Source organism: Aethalodelphis obliquidens, unplaced genomic scaffold (assembly GCF_003676395.1).
Source record: "Aethalodelphis obliquidens isolate GAN/ISIS:26980383/991018 unplaced genomic scaffold, ASM367639v1 scaffold23, whole genome shotgun sequence".
Classification (NCBI taxonomy): domain Eukaryota; kingdom Metazoa; phylum Chordata; class Mammalia; order Artiodactyla; family Delphinidae; genus Aethalodelphis; species Aethalodelphis obliquidens.
The window spans coordinates 12,352,899-12,376,364 of record NW_020837967.1 but is presented as its reverse complement, the minus strand read 5'-3'; the positions used below and the strand labels follow the sequence as shown (position 1 = coordinate 12,376,364).

The window sequence follows — 23,466 nt, the reverse complement described above, 5'->3', positions numbered from 1 at the left end:
CTAAAAGTTCTGTGGAAAATCTGAAACTAACTATATAATAAATTTAACTTTGATTTTTCTCATTAAACCACTGGCACTCCTACCTATGGAAAAATTGATTACTTTTTGAAATCTCCTCTCTCATTTTCTTTTGGAAAATTTAAATGGAAGAGTATCAGACATATTTTGGTGGGCTACACAGGCATTTTCAGAAAGTCTGTGCATGAGTTCAAAGGATAATTTTCAAAATCTGTTTTAAACTGAAATGCTCTATAAAAGTGTAACAGATGGATGCTAAATAACCCTCAAATAGTTTATCACTATCTAAAGGGAACACACAGCACATGCAAATATTCCACTATGCCACACGTCAGTATCATTTTCTCTAACTTTTACTGAGATGCTCTCCACTGTAATATCCATTTTCAGAGAGTTAGGAAAAAGGAGAAATTAAATTTCTAAAGTAATAATCAGTCAAGGCAAAGTCAATCAGCCAAATAAAACTAATCTCTAAAGTCTTCTCTTGTTCTAAAATTATGCAATATTTGATGTCTACTCAGGCATTTAGAGGAGACCTTCTTAAATTATGTGCAGCAGGTAACTGTATCTTAGTACATAATATGATTGGTACTTTTGAATCATTAGAAAATTCTTTAAGACTCATAGAAGTTCTAGAACAGTGATTCCTAATCCTTTCATTACCAATTCACATCTTTGTTATTTCCAACCTTTGCATCTGTGTTTTAAACAGGTTTTTGGTCTATTAAACCTCATTTAATAAGCACTGATTTAATTCTTTTATTATAATTTTCATTAATAGAAAATAACGAACGTGACTGCCTATCAGAATGTGTGGTAAATACAAAATAACAGAATTTCAAATAGAGCAAAGAAATATGACCTCCCAATTCTTCTTATACATCCTTTAAAGTTTTGTTGCTATTTGTTTATTCTTTGCCTGAGACCCACAGTTGGTATTCAGTAATCCTTCTCCAAATCTAATAAAGCTCAAATTCCTAAAGGTTTCCCTTACATAACAGAAATTCATTAGTTAAAGAATGTAAAATTTAAAGAGTAATTCATTATGTAAAAGTTCATTTACAGAGAAGATTCTGGAAACATGGAAGAGTAGGAACTATCAGGAATCTGTCTTCCCACATAGAAAACAATTGCACTGGCAGAATCTGTCTGACAACTGTTTTGGAACTCTGGACTCTATGGAAGCCTTGCAACTTCTAGGGAGAAGGCTCAGACTGCAAGCTGTGGTTAATTTCAGTCAGTTTCAGCACTTAGTCCAGAAGTAGCTATGCATCCTCTGCCCATTAGCCATGTGGCAGTCAACTACACACCTGTTTCTGAAGCAGCCTGCAGGAATCGCAGTAGGCAAAATGTACCCTGTCCTGAAAACATTGGGAGTGTGTTCTGATCACCGATTGATTGGTGCTTCTCATCACTGAGGGGCAGACAAAGATGCAGCCATTGGCTTTGCACCTTCTGCCATTGTTGTAAGCCTTTCTGCCTGGATCTAAAGTAACATCCAAGTGATTTAAAGAACCAGTACCCTTTTCATCCCACCTCCCTTTATTTTTCTCTTTTCCGACTTTTGGGAGCCAGATATGAGAGACTAGGATATTCAAAATCAAATGCACATGTGGGGAAAATTAGAACATGGCTGTATGTGGCCAGGGAAAAGCTCAGAAAAGACTCGAAAAGACCCCAAGATTACACCTCAGCACAGAGACAGCCTACAAAGCCAATAAACTAGTAAATAAATTAAATAAATATGATAACAAAAATCAGCAAACTCTGGGGAAGGGGGAGAATGTGATTTCCAGAGTCCCAACTTAATGAGATTCAAACGTCCAGTTTTGAAAAATATTTCACAAGACATACAAAGAAACAGGAGAGTATGGCTCTTTCAAAGGAAAAAAAATTAATCAACAAAAACTGTCCATGTAAAACACCTGATGGACGATCTATTAGACAAGCACTTTAAAGCAACTGTCTTAAAGATGCTTGAAGAACTAAAGAAAGAGGTAGAGAAAGTCAAGAAAACAATGTATGAACAAAATGGAAATATCCATAAAGAGACAGAAAACCTAAAAAGAAACCAAAGAGAAATTCTGAAGCTGAAAAATATAATGACTGAAATTAAAAATTCAGTAGAGCATTCAAAGGCAGACTTGAGCAGGCAGAAAAGAGAATCAATTAACTTAAAAATAAGACAATGGAAATGCTCAAGTCTGAGGAACAGAAAGAAGAGAGATTGAAGAAAAGTGAACAGGGCCTAAAAGACCTGTGGGGCACCATCAAATGGATCGGTATTTGCATCATGGAATTCCAAGAAGAAGAAGATAGAGAAAGGGACAGAGAATGTTTGATGAAATAATGGCTGAAAACTTCCCAGTTTGATGGGATCCAAACCTCCCAAATTTGATATAAACATCCAAGAAGCTCAAGGAACTTCAGGTAAGATGAAATGAAGGAGACCAACATGGAGATAAATTATAATCAAACTTTTGAAAGACAAAGGCAAAGAGAGAATCTTGAAAGCTGCAAGAGAGAAGCAACTCATCACATACAAGGGATCCTCAATAAGAATATGAGCAGATTTCTCAACAGAAACTTTGGAAGACAGAAGGCAGTGGGCTGATATATTCAAAGTGCTGAAAAGTACCTGTCAACCAGGAATCCAAAATCTGACAAAAGTTTCCTTCAAAAGTGAGGGAGAAATTAAGATATTCTCAAAGAAAAGCTGAGGGAGTCGGTTACCACCAGGCTTGTTCTGCAAGAAATGCTTAAGGGATTCCTGCAGGGTGAAAAAACGTGTAATCATCTCAATTGATACAGAAAAAGAATTTGACAAGATTCAGCAGCCTTTCATGATGAAAACACTCAACATCTAGGAAAAGAAGGAGAACACCTTGACAAAATAAAAATCGTACATGAAAAACTTACAGCTATCATATTCAACTGTGAAAGCTAAAAGCTTTTCCTCTAAAATCAGGAATAAGACAAGGATGCCCACAGTTGCTACTTCTATTCAACACAGTATTGGAAATTCTAGCCAGAGCAATTAGGCAAGAAAAATAAATAAGAGGCATCCAAATTAGAAAGAAGTAAATTGATCTCTGCAGATGAAATGATTATATATATATATATATATATATACATATATGTGTGTGTGTGTGTGTGTGTGTGTGTGTATATATGTGTGTGTGTGTGTGTGTATATATATATATATATATATATATATACACCTAAATATTCCCTAAATATTCCCAAGACAAACTGTTGGAGCTGATAAATGAATTCATCAACGACGTATGTAGCAGGATACAAAGTCAATGCACAAAAAGCAGTTGCATTTCTATACTGTAACACTGAACAATAAAAAAAGAAATTACAAAAACAATTCCATTTATAATAGCATCAAAAAGAATAAAATACTTAGGAATTAACTAAGGAGGTGAAAGACTTGTTCATGAAACATTGTTGAAAGAAATTAAAGAAGACATAAATAAATGAAAACACATCTCATGTTCATGTATTAGAAGACTTAATATTGTTAAGATGTCAATACTACCCAAAGTTATCTATAGATTCAATATAATCTCTATAAAAATCCCAATGATGTTTTTGCAGAAACAGAAAAAGCCTTCTCAAAATTCATATGGAATCTCAAGGGACCCTGAATAGCCAAGACAATCTTGAAAGAGAAGAACAAAGCCAAAGAACTCACATTTCCTGATTTTAATACTTACTACAAAGTTACAGTAATCAGAAGCGTATGTAATGGCATAAAGACAGACATATAGACCAGCGGAATAGAATAGACAGCCCAGAAATAAACTGTAGCATAAATGGAAAATGATTTTTGACAATGATGCGAAGACCATTCAATAAGGAAAGGACAGTCTTTTCAACAAACAGTGCTGGGAAAACAGGATGTCCGCATGCAAAAGAATGAAGTTGGACTCTTACCTAACACCATAAACAAAATTTAACTCAAAATGAATCAAACACATAAATGCAAGACATAAAACTATAAAACTCTTAACGAAGATATAGGGCAAAAGCTTCAGAACATTGGATTTGGCAGTGAGTTCCTGGCTATGACCTCAAAGGCATGGGCAACAAAAGAAAAAATAGACATTTTAGACTGCATGAAAATCAGAATACTTTGTGCATCAGAAAAATATCACCAGACTAAAAAGGTAGCCCACAGAATATCCAGACTATATAAAGAACTCCTAAAATTTAACAACAAAAAGCAAACAACCTGATTCAAAAATGGGCAAAGGACCTGAATAGACACTTATCCAAAGAAGATACACAAATGGCCATTAAACACATGAAAAGATATTCAACATCAGCGACCATTAGGGACATGTAAATCAAAACCATAATGAGATACCTCCTCACAGTTATTAGGATGGCTACGATCAACAAAATAGAAAATAACTAATGTTGGTGAGGTTGTGGAGAAATTGGAACCCTTGTGCACTCTTGGTGGGAATGGAAAATAATGTGGTCACTATGGGAAACAGTAGGGTGCTCCTCAAACAATCAAAAACAGAATTACCATATGATCCAACAACTCCACTTTGTGGTATATACTCAAAAGAATTCAAAGCAGAATCTTGAAGAGACATTTGTACATCTATCTTAGCGGCATTATTTACAATAGCTAAAACATGGAAGCAACCCAATGTCCATCAACAGATGAATGGATAAGCAAAGTGTCACATAAACATACAATTGAATGTCATTTAGCCTTAAAAAGAAAGGAAATTCTTACATATGTTACAACATGGATGAACTTTGTGCTAAGTGAAATAAGCCAGTCACAAAAAGACAAATACCGTATGTTTCCACTTATGATTAGAGTAGTCAAAATTATAGAGACAGAAAGTAGAATGGTGGCTGCCAGGGACTGGGGGGAGGCAGGAGAGAATGAGGATTTTGGTTTAATGGGTACAGTTTCAGTTTTACAAGATGAAAAGAGCTATGGAGATGGACAGTGGTGATGGTTGCACAACATTATGAATGCATTTAATATCATTGAATTGTACACTTAAAAATGATTAAGGTGGTAAATTTTATGTTATGTGTATTTTATCGCAATAAAAATGTAAACAATTCATTTACAATTTGCCAGGCATATTTGTATTGTTTTACAAGTATCAAATTAATGACCATAAGAGATAGGCATTATTATTATTCCCATTTCATAGATGAGAAGACTAAGGCATAGCAAAATTAGGAAACGTGCCAAGGTTGTAAAGCTATGAAGATGGACTGGGACTCAAACACGAGCAGTCTGCCCTCAGAGTCTGCACTCTGAATCTGTGATCAATAATTTCTCAATTAACACTGAACTGTATGTACTGCTATTTCCTCTTATTTCTTGTGAGTTCTTCTGGTAAAGAAATCTGAAAAGAACCTGGTAATTTCAGGTCAAGATAAATCAACTTCAATATGATTAAAGAATTAACATTGTGCCTGCAAAGGGACAGAGGCTGTGTGTCTTGTCACTTCTCTGGGACAAGGAGGGTGTCAATGTCTGATATCATATGTACTTAAACCCATGTTTGGTGGAGGGAAGGAGGGAGAGGGAAAAAAGGGAAATAAAAGAAACAGAAAAAGAAAGGCTGTTGAAAATGGGTTACAGATAGTGGAATAACTACTTCTCCAATAAAGATCAAATGAGGTTATAATAAATTACTTAATCCGTCTAGTCTTCGGTTAGTTTATCTCTACCACATGGTCAATAACAATAACCACTCCATAGGGTTGCTGTGAAAATCAAACATTTAATACATATTAAATACATAGGAGAGTACCTGGCATGTAATAAGTACTTAATTAATGTAGCTATTATGTTATTGCATTTTATATGAGGCAATTATACTGTCAGATTCATGACACCATATAAACTATGTTTCTGCCCTGAACATTTGTTACTTTTAAGAGTTTGGCTTCATTCTTAAGTATGCTTGTATTACTGCACTTTGTGCTCTTGGCTATTTTCTCACTTTTAAAAGAGTGTGACAGATTACTTTCACGGGAAAATAGGATTAATTTAAAGGTTGCTTCGGGGAAAATGTGGCAAAAATATCTACTTGAGTCACGAAAGGAAGCCTTGAATGGTTCTTCAAATCTCATATATAATTCCATCCCTCTATCCCTCCTTCCCTTCATCTATCCATCCATCCATCCATTCATCCAAAAAGCATCTGGTTCTATTTCTGGGATTAACAGTCTTTTACAAGCAACATGCCAAAGTTCAGTCTCATTTTTTTTGTGTGTGTGAGGATGGGAAAGGAAAGGAAAAGACACTTATGACTTGACCTTGGGCTGTCACTTCCCAAGTGGGCCAGAGACCCAGAACCTGTTGAGGAGGCAGCAGGCAAGGGACAGTCCTTCTCAGGAAGGAAGAGGAGAGCCAGGGACATGTTTCATTCAATAAGAGTTCTCGTCAGTAAAACTATCTTTGACTTGCAGGACATAGGTGGCCAATCTTTAGAGTAAAAAATCGTAATTGCATTTATACCTTGAAATCTACTCATTCCTTTTATTTAGGCATAAATGCTTACTTTCATAATTATTACTTATTTATATTTCTAATAACGGCTACTTATGAAATCTCCCTTTACAAATTCTCCTTTACAGTACTGGTATAGATGTTAAGACACCCTTTCATATCTAATGAAACCTGTACAGAATGTAGTTCGTTACTAGCCAATTAGCATTTTATAACATTTTTGGATGATGATGATTTCAATAAAATAAACAATCTTCATGGATTTTCAAAATATTACTAACCAGTCGACAACATAAATATGTAGGAATCTATGAATGTGCACATGACTTTATGTGTCTTTATTAGAGAAAAACACTTAAGGAGAAATGTAGCTAATTCAATTCCAAGATATTACAGGGTTATCCTGGTGTCCCAAGCCAGTGCTATTTTTAAACGCTTCAGAATAACCATCTAAATGAAGTGGCAAAAATTACACACATATTTCTGGGGAACATATTTTTCTGTTCTCATATTATTTAGCCAAGTTTTCTGCATCTCTATTCTAGCTGGTCTCTCTATTAACAGGTATTATGATGGCATATTAAGGGACATTGAGTCTGGAGGTGAAGTGAACACCCCATTGATGTGCTCTGATATTAAATTCTTTCACTATTTGGTTTCCAGTTTAATACCACTATTCAATTAAATGGTATAGGTTTTGCACACTTACGGGGACCTGCAAACAGATTGCAGAGAATCCTTTGTGTTAAAAATGATCAGCACCTCAAACGCAAAATTGAAATTTAAAATCTTTAAGCAAGTGCTAGTAATTTCCATATTTGAAGTTTAGTTCATTCACCTCAAGGGCAGACTGCTCAAATAAATTGATTTCGTTCCTTCAGAAAAGACAATAAACAAAGATGTCAACTTTGGCGACATTCATTCCTGGGGCTCCACTGATTGTTCCTGGAAACTGGCAGATAGAAGTGGGTCAAAGAAGACTCTGAACCTGTTTCAGGTACAAACTTCTGAAGCTTGTCAGAGTCCACAGGAGTTGGGGGAATATTCAGAGGTCAGAAGGAATCTAGTCTGAAAACCAAACTCTAATTCTATTCTTAGAAATATCTTATGCTCTTTCATTTATGTCCCAAAGTGAACAAAAGCCAAAGAATTCTCCTCACACACGCACAGTATTGCTTAGAGGACAATTCAAATCTTTAGCTTTTTTACCTTTACGTTGTGTCTTCAAATAAGATGAATTAATGATAAAACACAATAAGACATCCTCAAATAGAGCCTCAAGGCCAAAAAAGCAAGTATATAAATATATTTGAAAAGCCTACCAAATCAAGATCTTTTTTCTACTATGTTGTAGACATACTTTAAAACATAAAAGAAGCACAGAAAATCAATAGTATCAAAGATAATATACTCTCATCTGAGCCACTGAGTGACCTATCAGTTCTTATGAGTTCCTAACTTCTTAGTAATTATAAAACGCAGATCAATATTTAGACACAGACAGGACTGTTGAGAATTGTCAAAGCTATCAAAGCATTCGCTATCTTTGGGTGAGTTTTACCTACCATGATAGCAAAGATAACAGATTTTTAAAAGGTACTAAGCACACATTGAAAATATTCAGGACCTCATGTAAATGTGTTTAATTTTCTTCATTTCAAGAAAAGCTTATGAATTATTGATAAGAGACAAAATGAAAGAAAGAATAAAGTAGAAGAAAGAAGATAGGAGGAAAGAAGGAAAAAAAAACGACCTTTTGTTTCTTCAAAGTGTAGCATTTAATTTGACACCTCGATGTCTCCTTGCTTTTTCTATGACTGATTTTTTTTTTCAGTATTTACATGCATGTAGCATTGATATTCTGTATTGAGAAGTACAATCCTTTAATATGTTAGAGATTTTAATACATTGCTAAAATGGTCTGTACCCACTTTTAAATCTTGCTGATAATTAAAGTCCAGCAATAAAGTAAAACTAAAATAGAAATACTCCTTGTCTGAAATTTTATTCACTCTAAAGTGTTATTTCTAAATCTAACTCTTCTCTTGGCTTTAAAAAGAAACACTACAGCCCATAAATTCCACAATGTATTAATGTCTTTTGGGGGACCAAGAGGCTTTGGACAAAGTCTTACACAAATTTGTTCAAAATTCATAAATCTTATATGGTTGATGTCAAATGTTCTTTTTTAACACTTCAGAATGAAGTTAAACTACGAAATGCTTAAAACGTTACTGTTCCACTTTTGGATTAAAAACACATGACTTTCCCTGTGGAATATTATTGAACCCATTTATGAGCTAACGAATGTAACAGAAGAAGATCAAGTAAAAATAAAAATTTTAACTAAATTGACTTTTCCTTTGGAAGTTTCCCTTGCAACTGATCTCATTTTGTAGCTCATATAATAAGTCTCATAGCTCTTTTAACTTTCTATAGATATGATATAGACATGATCATGACCTTGGCTTCATTCAGAGTTTCCCCTGGTGTTTTATGTATTTTCTTCTTTTTCATAATTCTCTTAGTTCTTTCATTTTATAACCATGGTGTTCCTATTTTTTGGATGCTCACCAATCTGTCAATATTCTTTGGGTATTAGAGGTCCTTGAAACTATCATGCAACCCATACCTAATCCACAATACGAATCACTGTGTCAATACATTCATAATTCACTTTATGACGTCTCCATAGGAGGAATTTGGGTCAGTACTGTGAAAAGATATTAAAATGGGTGCACAAAACGCAGCTAAGTGCGTTATGTGTGGTGAGAACAATATCTGGCAGGGCAGCTGACCTAGCTTCTCTTCTGCAGCCTGTGCTACTACAGGGCAGCTGTGACATTTCATTCAGGGAAACGTATAAAACATTCTGGCTTAAAAGAGCTTAGGTTATGACAATCCTTTTTAAACAAGAATCTGTTACCTTTTATCTTAGAAAAATAAAGCTAAATAAAATTTCCGTGAAATCATATTAAAAGAAATGCTTGATTCCATCAAGATGAGGGATTTGGGACAGGAGTCGCCACCCAGCCTGCTTCCAGCCTTGTTCTGTGATTGGTGCTTTTGTGCATGAGTCTGTGTGAGCGTCTAAAAGAGGAGATTTACCATATTTATAGCTACTGTAATACCAAAAATAAATCCTTGTAATAATCCATTGTAGTTTTTCATTTCTTATTTATGTGCTTTTTTGTAATAATCAACCTATGTCTCTAATATTTTCAGCAACCAAGATCTTTATAAGATCTAACTTGTAAAGTTTCCCTAACATCAGCTTTCTATATCAAGTTGTCTTGTTTCTTCATTTAAAAATTATTTTTTAATGATAAAATGTATCTCTACTTCTACAAAATAATCCACAGAAATCTTAGTACTTAAATTACCCATAAATATTAAACATGTATTAAACACATATATTAAAAATATATTCACAGTTACTATGGAATACCAGAAAATGAGGTTGACAACGTACTTTCAAGATCTGGGAGTACAGGATAGAGTGACCCTTCAGGCCATTTAATCCTGTCCATTAGAATGAAGTCAGTTACATTAAAAGAGGCCACTTCTATACAAACATATGAATATCACAATGAATGTCTGCTTCCCTATCAAATCCATCACTTTTTCTGAACATAGAGAAAGAACCTTTTCACCTTGCTCCCATCAGTGTGGAAAGCCAGATGTGTGTCCAAACCACTTAGCTAATATGAACCCTTACTATTGCCACTCCTTTTAATCACGGCTGTGCTACCAAGTCAATATGAGGCCTTCTTGACATTATTCATGGAAATGGGAATCCGTTCTCTCACTGAAGCTTAAGTGCATGCTGGATGAAAGCAAGGATGTCTCAGTGAATAGTTTTTCCAGTGGAAAGATCAAGTTCAATCTCCCTGCACCTGCACTGTACACGCCTCTGTAGGAAAACAGGCCACCAAGGTCCTTGTGAGTTTAACTGTCTCTTCCCAGAGCCCAGCGGCAGCTGGGACGTGGCCATGCTACAAAGAACCTGCAGCCACTATCTGAAAAACAAAAGCCAAGCTGCTGTGATTCAGTAGGCTGTCTAAATAAAATAACCTTTTTGTGATTATCTATAGGCAATTTCTTCTGAAAACTGCTGAATATTAAACCAATCTCAAGGTCTTTCACACCTGAGTTTATACTTAAAATTAACGAGAACCTTTGTGCTTCCTAAGAAAGCATGGATTAATTTAGTTGCTGGAGACAACAATTTGGCCCTTGTGGGGACCTCAGGATTGAAACTTAGTCCTTGATGCTCTTAACAACCACACAATCCTTTTGTTATTTGTTGTAGTTTGATGTATGGAATCTCCCAGGCAGGACTAGATGAATGTGCTATGTATCTCAAAAAGACAGAATCGGAAACTGGGAAAAAAACTTGGGTTACCAGAACTAATAAAATGTGCATGTATAGCAAGAGTAGAAGGAAGAAACTGAAACTTTGAGGACCAGTATTGCAGGGTATTTATAGTTTATTGCTTAGCATCAGTACTGCCACAACATGGCTCAGATAATGCCTCTAATGGGGACAGAGTCAGCTAGTCTGCTTGGGAGGAAGGATGCTGTAAAATTGTGTTTGCCACAACTGTCTGCCCCTTAGGTCCTGGAATAGCAAGTTTGCTGGCATCTAAAGTTCCACACTTTGAATGTGGGATAGAATATGGTTACTCCAGCAGGTGAGCACTCGTCTCAGCCTAATCTTTTCCATCAAATCAGTTTTGTAAAATGGTCCCACACCGTGGGTATGCAGCACTCCTATGACTCTTATAGTTGCAAGGGTTTGGGTCTCAAAGTGTTGGGGGATGGGATCAGAGGACCCATAAGGCTCATTCTCACTATGAACTGGCAATTGGCGCTGCTTGTGTTTGCTGAGATCTTGGACCGCTTTAACAGAGGGAGAATGGCAGGCAAATGGCTACATAATGTCCTTGCTTTCATTCAACATGCACTTAAGCTTCAGTGAGAGAAAGGATCCCATTGCTATGAATAATTTCAAGAACGTCTCATGCTGATCTGGTAGTAGAGCCATGATTAAGAGGAGTGCAGGTAGTAAGGCTCCACACTAGCTACGTGGTTTGGACACGCATCTGTCTTTCTGCTTTGACAGGTATAGGGTGAAGAGGACTCTTCCTCCGGGTTCAGTGCCACATCTGGAGCAGCTCTCCCAGGTTGTAGGACAGGATGGCAATGGGGAGCAGCATGTGCTCTGACAGCAGAGTGTTTGGTGGTAGAGCCCAGCTATATCCCTTACAGACATGTGATCCCAGACAGATTACTTAAATCCCGTGCTTCTGATATTTCATGCGTAAGATACTTCATGCGTAAAATGGGATTACAGTACTACTTTCTTCATAGGGTACTCTAAGGATTAATGAGAGAAACATGCAAAGCCCTTAGAAGAGTGCCTGGTGTATAGTAACAGCCCAATAATTGCTAGATAATTTTATCATTATTAGCAATTACATGGGAAGATTCTAAGAATAACTTAAAGCAAAGCATGAATCAAGTAATCAGAGCATTAAATTTTATGCTACTAGTTAGAGAAGCTCGTTTGCTAAGGATAAGACTTTTTACTCTCTTTCATTAAGAATTTTAAGAAGCTTGGAAAAATTTCTTCACAAGAATTAAAAAAAACTATCTAGTTTATGAGAAGGGCATCAAAATTTCTCTTTTTTCTTTCTTTTTTTTTTCACTAAGATAAAATTTGCATCCTTGAAATGCACAGCTCTTAAGTGTACAAATCGATAAATTTTGATAATTTTTATATACCAGAGTAATCATCATCTCCATGCCTTCAGAAAATTCCCTTTCCCTGCAACCACTGTGCTTCTTACTGTAGATTCATTTCATCTCCAAAATATATACACAGCTCATGCAGCACAATATTAAAGAAGCAAACAACCCAATCCAAAAATGGGCAGAAGACCTAAATAGACATTTCTCCAAAGAAGACATACAGACGGCCAAGAAGCACATGAAAATCTGCTCAGTGCCACTAATTATTAGAGAAATGCAAATCAAGACCACAATGAGGTATCACCTCACACCAGTTAGAATGGGCATCATCAGAAAATCTACAAACAACAAATGCTGGAGAGGGTGTGGAGAAAACGGAACCCTCTTGCACTGTTGGTGGGAATGTAAATTGATACAGCCACTATGGAGAACAGTACGGAGGTTCCTTAAAAAACTAAAAATAGAATTACCATATGATCCAGCAATCCCACTACTGGGCATATACCCAGAGAAAACCATAATTCAAAAAGACACATGCACCCCAATGTTCATTGTAGCACTATTTACAATAGTCAGGTCATGGAAGCAACCTAAATGCCCATCAACAGATGAATGGATAAAGAAGATGTGGCACATATATACAATGGAATATTACTCAGCCATAAAAAGGAACGAAATTTGGTCATTTATTGAGACGTGGATGGACCTAGAGACTGTCATACAGAGTGAAGTAAGTCACAAAGAGAAAAACGAATATCGTATACTAATGCATGTATGTGGAACCTAGAAAAATGGTACAGATGAACCAGTTTGCAGGGCAGAAGTTGAGACACAGATGTAGAGAACAAATGTATGGACACCAAGGGGGGAAAGTGGTGGGGGTTGCGGGTGGTGGTGTGATGGATTGGGCGACTGGGATTGACATGTATACACTGATGTGTATAAAATTGATGACTAATAAGAACCTGCTGTATAAAAAAATAAATAAAATTAAAAAAAATGGTCTACATCAAAAGAAATTATAACTTCTTCCTGATGTATGAGCTTTTTATCATTTGATATGTTCCTCTTTACCTCTGTTGCTACTCCTTGTCTTTAAGTCTACTTAGTCTGATATTTAGTAGCCACTCAACTTTTCCTATGGTTACGTTTGCAGGATATATATTTTTCTATTGTTTTACCTCAAAATCTTTTACCTTAAAATCATTTTACATCTCTTATAAACAGTATATAGTTGGATCTTGTTTTTAAAAAGTCAGTCTGATAATCGATGTTTTTAATTGGAGTGTTTATTCTCTTTATATTTAATATAATTATTGGTATGGCTGAATTTGGTCTGCCATTTTGCTATTTGTTTCCTTTGAATTCATCCATTATGTGGTCAATTTTTTCCTCCTCTCTTGCCTTCTTTAGGTTAAACAAATATTTCTTAGAATTCCATTTAAATTTAGCTCTACACTTAAACATTTTTTCTTTAGTAGTTGCTGAGCATAATGTTAACACGTGTTAAAATCACTTATGGTTGAAATTTTATCCAGTAAGTTGTTAATTCATTACTGTAAGTGAAATAATAACATTTGGTCACAGTAGCTTATAGTACTGTTATGAATTAGTGTTAAATAATTAGCGCCTGTCCTTGTTACCCAAGATACATTTTAAATCTTGCATGGTATTATTTGAACACTGCATAATAAAATTAAAGCAACAATTAGTCTTAATGGAACAGTAAGCCACTGAAAACTTAGCTGTGGAAAATACTAAACTAAATTTACCATCTAATGGATTAAAATACTGTCTTTAAAGCTTTATGCCTTTTAAAAAATAGCATATCTTTTCTCTCACAAAAAAAATTTTTTTTTGCTTGCTTAAAGTGGTTCAGCTTACTACATGAGCCATAAGCATTGATTTAAGCTCACATGAAAACACTTAGTGTTGATGTCATAAAACGCCAAGGATGGTCACCAAGGTCAGCAGGCTCCAAATACATCCTGGCATGCCCTTTATACATTAATAGGAGGCTCCCTCTTCCATTCCCCTCAGAAATGTTTTATGAGTCCTTTCAACTCCTGGACACCGTACTCTGAGCTCTCCCACTCACTCTTGCCCCATTGCTTTGTCTCCTATTATACTGAGAAACTAGCAGCTCAGATGAACTCTCTCAATTTCTCCCTCTCACCTGGCTCATTTCATTAATGTGGACTGACCCGCCCCCACTTGCACATATATCAGTTCTTTCTCAGTCATCTCTCAACTCCTTATTTTCATGTCTTTTTTCTCCTCAACACCTCTAACATGGAAATATGCTCCTAAAATAAAACAACAGAAATCTCTACTTCCCTTCTCACCAAGCTTCTTTTAAGTAGCAGCGTGTCCTGTTTGACTTCAATTTCCTTATTTCCCATCGACTTCTCAGATTCTGTCTGGGGATTGTGCAGCTGTGGACTGTAGAACTGCCAGGTCAAGGTCAACAAATATCAACAAGCTACCTAATCTAATGGTCACTTTTCTGTTTTTTTTTTTTTTTTGAACTTGTCTTGTCTGTGGCATTGACATTGTTCTCTACTCCTTCCTTGAAATTTTCTTCTTCTTTGTTTTCTGTGATACCAAACTCTTCTGATTTTCCTGCTGTTTCTTTTACTCTGTTTTCAGCTTCCTTCACAAAATCTCAAATGCTGTGTTCCCTCCTTAGTCCTCTTCTCTCTTCACTTATATATTATTCTTTTGTAATCTCATTCACTCTGATAACTTCAACTATCATTTATATGCTGATGATGCCCAAACTTATATCGTTTGCTTATATTTCTCAAGTAAGTTTCAGATTTGCATAGAAAAATGCCTACTGGACATCTTCATTTGGATGTCCCACAGATACTGCAAAGTCAGTATGCTCAAATTAAATCCTTGCCTCTCCTAAAAACCTGTTCCTCTTCCTGTTTTCCCTCTTAACAGCACCATCATCCACCATATAATTAAACCCAAGTCCTGGGAGCCATTTCAGTTACTTTCATATCACATAAATCACACATCCAATCAGATATTAGTTACGTAGCTTCTACTCATTAAATATATTTCTCCTGTCCATTCTCTCTCTTTATTCCCATTATTAACCACTACTTTAGTTTAGCCTCTCACTGTTTCTTCTATGAATTACTAGTATTGTTTCTTAACTAGTTTTCTTGGTCTCAGTCTCACTCCTTTCCCATCTGTTCCCCACTATCCCTCAAGAATGACCTGCTAAACATGGAAAATTTTTCATGACACTCCTTTGTCTAAATGATGTCAATGGCTCCCAGCATCTTCAGGATAAAGTTTAAACTCCCTTGTCTAACATTAAACATTAAAGGCTATGAGCCCTGAAGCCCCTTTCAACCTCACCATCCATCACTACTTGTGTATATCTTTACCCTAACCAAATAAACTGTGGCAATTCTAAGAGTTAGCTAAACAGATTTTGATGTTTCATGCTACTGAGCCTCTGTCTTTGCTGATCCCTCTGCTGAAATGTCATTCTTCTGTCCCTTTTCTATACACATCTTAACCACACTTCAAAACTCGGATCAAGCATCATCTCTTCTGGGAAGCTTTCCCATAATCCCAGCTTTATTTAGGTGCCTTTTCTCTGCCCTCATGGTTTTTCCTTAATCTATCTTTGCACTTTCCACACTATACTTAATTATTGATTTACTACTCTATCTTGTCCCACTAGGATACCTGCTTCCTCAGAGTATGCACAGCCCTTGTTTATCTGTGTATCTCCATCTCCTACTAATGGGCATATTGCATAGTAGTTTAAGAAATGTTTCTTGAATAAATCAGATCAAGTCAAGCCAAATCAACACAAAAGTCAATCTAATTTTCTAGTGACATACACATTATTTCAGTAGCATAAGGCAATTAATCATGATCACTAGGCATTTCATACTAAAAAAAACTATAATAATAACTTTATACATGTTGACTACCCTAGGAAGGGTCACAAGAAATACTGGGTCACACAAAAACTGCTCCTGGGCCCCTCATAAATCTCAGGTTCCAAATCTAATGGTATATGGAAATCTTTCTCCTCCAACAGGAGATCCCCAAGCCCAGGTTTCTGACAAGAAGAGAGCCGACAGAAAATTATATAGGAGATACGCACAGAAAGAAAGGTAGGAACTGATCAATGAGAGGATGTAGTAAAACATTCTGCTGATGGCAAATGGAAAGTGTGTTTAGAGCTGCTTCTTGGAAGCCATGTGTGTGTATTTCTTGAGAGGTTCTGCTACATCATTTTGTTCTATCAGCAGCATAAACTCTACAAATCCTAATAAAGGAGAAAATGTATATTCCGATGTGATTTTTCTTTCGCTTTTCCTATCCTGGATAACAATTTTTTTTAAACAATTGGGTTGAACAATGAAATTAAAATTTTTGTGGCTCAAAAATGCCAAAAAAATTAAGCAATTTCATATGGTTCAACGAAATAAAGAAAATGTAGCTTTTACTAAAATAAATAAATTGGTAACTGCTAAAATGGACTAATTTTCACATACTATACTAAAAATGAGCTATAACAAACGTAATGCTGCTGGGTCCCTTGCCTCTGCTGAGCAAGACACATTCTCGATGTGTAGACAGGGGTAATTTCTTGTTGCCACCAGTTAAAGTGTTGCTTTAGAGGAGTCATGAGGTAAAGGTAAGGAACAACGGGCGGATTCAGTGTAAGAAATGTCATTCTTATTTGGGGGATTCTGGCAGAAAGAAATCAAGAATTCACGCAATTCTTGATACTCAGTGTGGTCTGTGAACTGGTGGTTTCTGCATTATCTGAGAATTTGTTAGAAATGCACTGCAAAGATTTGGGCTCCTCCCTGGAACTACTAAAGCAGAAAATGCATTTTAACAAGACTCTCTCTTCCTCCAGTGATTCCAATGCTTTTTAATATTTATGAAGAATTGCATCAGACCACTCGTTCTCAACTGAACTTTACGTGGGAATCACCTGAGGGTTTAAAAAGTATTGATGCCTGGGTCCCAGCTCCCTAGGCTGAGATTTAAGTGGTATGGAGAACAGTCAGCACTGGGGTTTTATGAGCCAGAATAATAAAATTAGATGAGGATAACTGGATGATTCCCACGTACATGTAAAGTTGAAAACCACTACTCCGGACAAACTTTTAGGAGAGAAATTCTTAATCCTAGGGAACATTCAAAATAATATTCTGAAATATAAGAAATTTTCATTATTATGGCACATATACACTTTATTACAGAGTTAGTGCTATTATGAAAAGTAGCCAGAGCAAAAGATAAAACCAAATGCCAAGATACTTTACAGTTTTAGAAACAGAAAGTGATAGATATTCAATAGTCTGTCAAAAGGTAATAACAGTTTCCCTTTGCTTACAAGACTGTGATCTATGGGAAAGAAGTAGGAAAAAAAATAGCAAGGGAAGGTAGGGAAACGAGTGAAAGATATGTTACTTTAATGATTTATGTATTAAAGTCAAAAAATAATTTGACTGAATGATAAATGAAACACTAGACACTTGATCAGTTGCTACAGACTAGGTAAAAAAATACAACCTTAGAGGTAGTCTAGTGAATAAGTCAGAATAATGTTCTAACATTTTATCTTTGGATGAAAAGTCTTATATGTTCAGAAATAGAAATCTAAATACAACAGAATCAGAATTTAGGCCATTCTGTAGTTCATTCAAAGTATTTCTGTATTAGCTCTTTGAAATCAATCCCTTTGCAGATTTGTACCCCAGAATTAACTTAATCATGTTCTGCAAACTGCTTAACGTAGTTATTTCAGCATCCCTTCGATGAAAACCCCAACTTCCAACTCAAGCACGCAGTCTTTCAGAAGCCAAGTTTAGTAGACTTCCTAGCAATAAGAAGAAATGACAAACACAGTGCCACCTGCATGACACAACAATTCCGTCTGGAGTGTCAATACTTTAAATATCATTAGCAATTAAAATATATTTTTAAAAGAAACTTAATTTTATCAAAGGAAAGAACCTTCAGAGGAACCAAGAGAGAATGCAGTTTTTGGTACTCTGATACATCTCAGTCAACAAATTTTAAATAATAAAATCAATCACAGGATTTTAGAGCTTGAAATAATTTTAACATCTGCAGTGCAGCAGAATGGTACAACTCAATTTGCTAAATTGAGCTGAATCTGGTTGAAGATTTCATTTCTCAATTAAAAGACTTTGCTATTGATTCAACTTGCAAACCTTTTTCAGCCAGCCCTAAATATAATTTTATCCAGTTTGCATCTTGAAGACATTTACATTTCTATTTAGTTGGTGAGTGTCATTTGGAAGCAACTAATTAAATGCCAAAGAAGGCATTCAATAGCTGTACTGCTAAAATATATAGCTAGGTAATTCCTTAAAAATGCGACTCTTAAAAAAGCTTTTGCCAGAATTTGAAAACCCAAGGAAGGTGTAGTTTTAAGTGCTTATAACAATTATCCACAGAAATACATATATTTAAAGAATACTTTCTAGGAACCCCTTAATGGAGAATTAAACCTGAATTTCTCGAGAAACATAGAAGGTTGAAAGAATTTAGTTTTTGATCATAAACACAGAGTAGCCCTGTAGTTTGCAGAACACATGCCAGTGCTTCAGACACGATTCAATGACACAGGAGAATGAATGCACTGTTTTTCAAAGAAAGGTTAAAATGGAAACTAATGCATAATTACACGGGAAGAGGAAATTTCATTTCCAAATACTTCTAAGTATAATCAGTTATAGTAGGTGTGAGTAAAACTCCTTACAGTAGCATCTCCCCTGTGAAGCTTCTAAGAGGCCTCAACTGCAAGGGAGCAGCCATGCTGTGAGGCCGCCAGGACCTGGGATCCACATCCAGACTAAATAAATTCACATCCCAGCTCTGCCACGTACCAGCCAGGTAAACTTACTTTTCTGTACCTTCATTTCCTCAGCTATAAAATGGAAATACAAATAGGACCAATTACAGGGGTATTGTGTGAATTAAATGAGTTAATATACGTACAGCATTTGGAACTGTGCTTGGAACATAGGAAAGAGTGTCTTTCATCTTCTTTTCTCTTTTCTTCCCCCCTCCTCCCCCCCTCCTTCTCCTCCTTCATTTCTTCCTCCTACTTCCTCCTCCTCCTCTCCAGTCCTTCACATAAATAAGGGAGCAGAAATGATACTTAATTAGACATCTGTATTACTCGAAACTTAATATTATAAACATGCGAGTAGGAATATTTCAGTTGGAGATAAAATGCTATCTTTATATTAGTTCTGCTGAGTTTTTGTATTCAGCCATTTACCATGGTAAATCAATGCTATATCTTACTAAGGGGACCTGCACTCCTTAGGAATCATTCTCTTTTTTTAGATTTTTTTCAGTTTCTTTTCTCCAAACTATTTACAGAGCCTAGAATTTTCACTCAACTCTGAAGGCTAATAAAACCTCTCCAATCAAATGACTAGCTTGAAATTTGCAGAGGCTCTACCTAGACCTAATCTAAATGTAGCAGGAAACACAATGCACAACTGAGATTTATCAAGAGTGATTTAGCAGACTGGAACTCAGTTTGCGTCCTGTGAATGAGAATCCCTGTCGTGTTTCTTTGGTGTCCAGCCACACAGAAGTATTTTATGTTTTCATATCAAAGATGAAGGAAAATCTCCTGGAAAGTGAATATATAATCATGTCAGCTATGGATTCCACTAAGAAAATCAACTACTTTAACTCAAAGAAATATCCCAGGAAGACTCAGAGCCAAGGTAATCCAATATGTAAAGAAGATGATGTATGTAAAGGCAGAGTCTAGCTACACAATGACTGCTTTGAAAAATGTCACCCTCTTTTCTGGAAAATACAGACCTCTAAATTAAAATGGTTTTAAGAACAGCCAGTTAAATCGAGAAAGAAAATGTGCTGAATTTCTTTGCAATCATACATAGCAATTTATAAAAATGTCTTAGCTTGCATTGAAAAGAATTCTCAATAAATGTGAGAAAACATGTAAATTAGGCATCCTTTTTCATTATTACCTCAATCTTGCAAAAATGTTAAGCTGGAGGGGGGAGGAGGAGAACGTTGCTGAATTCTGTTTTCAACAGAATTCGTTTTAATTAACGAACGAAGTTGGATTTAAATTGGCAATCCTTCCTACATCTCCATATTCCATAAAATAAAAAGCAATGACAGCAGGTTATCTTAATAAAGTTGCTGTAAAAAGTAATGTATGATATCCCTTAAGTACTCTTCGACAGGAACATTTGTCTTAACACTGGTCAGGTTGGTCTGCTCTAACTGCACTTTTAGGAAAAGTGCTTTATAAACAAACCTAGCTGTGAAAAGAGTTCCAATGTATAGACATGTTTAAGTCTTATTGTGATAGTCTGGAATTCTGATGGGTACCTGATGCATATTAATGATCTAAATATCACCTGAAAATCCAACAGTCAACTTTTCTAGTATGACAGAAAAGAGGAAACGTCCTCCATTTCAATCTTGGAATTTACTTAACTTGATGTCTCAGCATCATAAGATAGTTTTAATGCATTGCGTTAAGAAAATCTTCAAAGTTTTATGATTCCTTGCTGCATTAAACAAAACTAGGGATTTTCCTTGAGATAGTTGGTAATATTCTAGAAAACTATTTTGCAAAATGTATTCCACAAAACATTAAGTCATTGAGATGCTATTTGTAAAAAGTTTTTATGACCAAATAGCAGAGAAATGCCAGGTACTAAATCTTTATTACCATCTTGAAATTTCTTTAGAATCTATGCTCTCTGAAAGCAGGAAATTTGTCTAAACCTTTTTCACTACCATAGCAGCAAGCATGTAACAATCCCTTGCAATTAGCAGGCACTAGGCAGGAATAAATGAATGAATTCACGAACGAACAGTAAAAGTTTTAAACAGTTTTCCAGAAAATAAATCTCTTTCATTTTCTTTCACCCAGAGTATCTCATACCTATTTGATCACATGAATCCTTTGTTCTTTCTGTTAGCATTATGGAATATTTTAGTCATATTAAAGAAAAAAATAGAAAAGACAGCAGGAGAATAATATAACAAACACACATGTAACCACTACCCATGTTAAGAATTAAATGTAACAAATACAACAGAAGCCTCTGGGTACCCCTCCTCCATTTCATTCATCTCATACTATATACCCTCTCTCAAAATGAGGTAACCCCAACATGAAGACTTAGGTTCACTAACATCCTGCTCTGAGAAATTTTGAACTAGGGGATTGCTAAAGTTCCTTCAAGCACCAAGATTTTATTTCTAGCGTGTATATGTGGCAAATGGTCATCTGTTAAGCTATCCGCTTACTGCATTAATACAACAATGAATAAGAAATTAATGAAATAAAACACTTTGCTACAGAAGCAAGACAAGGACAAACGATGTAATAATGATATATATGAAGAGGCTAAGCAGCATCTCTTTTAAGTGGACTGATCTAAAGATATAGATATACATATATAGTAACCTAAGAAAACACAGAAGTAATTGTTACTTGACCTAGACTGAGTAATTTAGGAACTATTCTCTACAGTTATAGAGAAAAACATCCCTAACAACGTATATATTGGATTCTGACTTAGGATTTCATCTGGGGCTGCAAAAGTGAAATTGCGTCTAGGTCAGTGTCACAGTGTACCCACGTTTACGTAAGAGATGCTGCTAAGAAGAGGAAACCCCCTTCCTGAGCTGAATAAACAATTACTAATAACACATCTCTTTTATGAAATCCAGCATTCTATGATAGAGCCGCACATATAAATATGAAGTAACATCATTTAATAGGAAAAGAACTATTTTTAAATTTTTAGTCAATGTCTTTCAAAGCCTTGATAGTCACATGTGCAACTGATAAACCTAGGACAACAGCGACAAGGCACAGCAAGATGTGTGGATAAATTTTCACTTTATAATTGGTCATTGGTGTCTTGTAGTTTTACAGGCAAATACAAAGATTAGAATTTCATTCCACTATTGAAACAATTTGACTTTTCAAGCCAACCGCTGAATTCTTCCTATGTTACATACCAACAGGGAAAGAAATATAACCTTACTCTATATTTAGAAGTCCACAAGTCCCTTCCATATTTAAATAGATGAAATAGATTAGTATCTAAAAACTTTTATAAAAGAAAAAAATCAGTTCCTACCTCCATTATCTTTTAGATGTAGAGCTATCTTGGTATCATCTGGAAGAGAAAAGTCAAAGTTATAACAGAAAAAATTTTAAGGTGCACAAATCTTAAGACCAGTAATTGTCTACTAATGCCTTAACTCTAACAGGAATAGCTTTTGATATTTTACTGAGTAAATTTCTATGGCAGTGAGAGCAGGTCGCGGGTTATATGAGGTAATACTAAACTTTCTTACTGAAATTGCAAGATGGAGACTTCAGTAAATTATTATATGACTCTTAAGAGCTGTGAGAAAAGTACACTGTTGTAATTTTAACTTAAAATACATTTATTTTAATTTTCTAAAATGACTTATTGTAATTAGACTCTACAGTCTTTATTTTAAAAATCAAAATCAAGAAAATTCCAAGTTAATTGGAATAGTAAATATTTGCCTGTATTTACAAATTCAACTTCAAAAGTTAAATGCTTACTTATTGCTAACAAATATGACCAAAATCATATACGAAAAGATCTTGTCCTATGTGAACAAAATGTAGAATGCACTTTTTTATATTTCAGTGGTATATTTCATTCTAAAGGATAGGATTCAAATTACAAAAATACTTTTCTCAGGCTATATAACAACCCACAGTAAGATGGATTAAAATATAACATTGCTTTTAAAAGCAATAAAATATATTTAGCAGCTAGCTATCTTCCACCTCACTTTATCACTTTATTCCAGTTAACTTTTAATATCCAATTAAATTTCAATGAAAAGATTCAAGTTTAATTTAATATCTTATTTAAATGAAAGCAAGGTTTATGAAAATAAACAAATAAGACCATGTTTTCCCCCTTAAAGCTTACTCTTGGCCAAGCGGTCTCACATTTCTCCCTAGTGGTACCTTTCAGAATCGATGGTTAACAAATTTAGGCTAATATACCTTCTTCCCCCAATGAGTTGTGCTCATGCATTAATGTTCTTTAGTATTTTTGCCTTTCCTGGTAAAGGAAATGTTTTTCAAGTACAATTTCTGT

General features: G+C 35.3%; 1 protein-coding gene across 1 annotated transcript in view; it reads right to left on the bottom strand.

The window, feature by feature from the left end:
- PLXDC2 (plexin domain containing 2) overlaps positions 1-23,466 on the bottom strand; it is a 416,593-nt gene that overhangs the window by 44,764 nt on the left and 348,363 nt on the right. Inside the window, exon 13 of the mRNA XM_027121784.1 lies at positions 22,459-22,497. Coding sequence (XP_026977585.1) covers positions 22,459-22,497 — 39 coding nt within the window. The remainder of the gene's footprint in view (positions 1-22,458; positions 22,498-23,466) is intronic.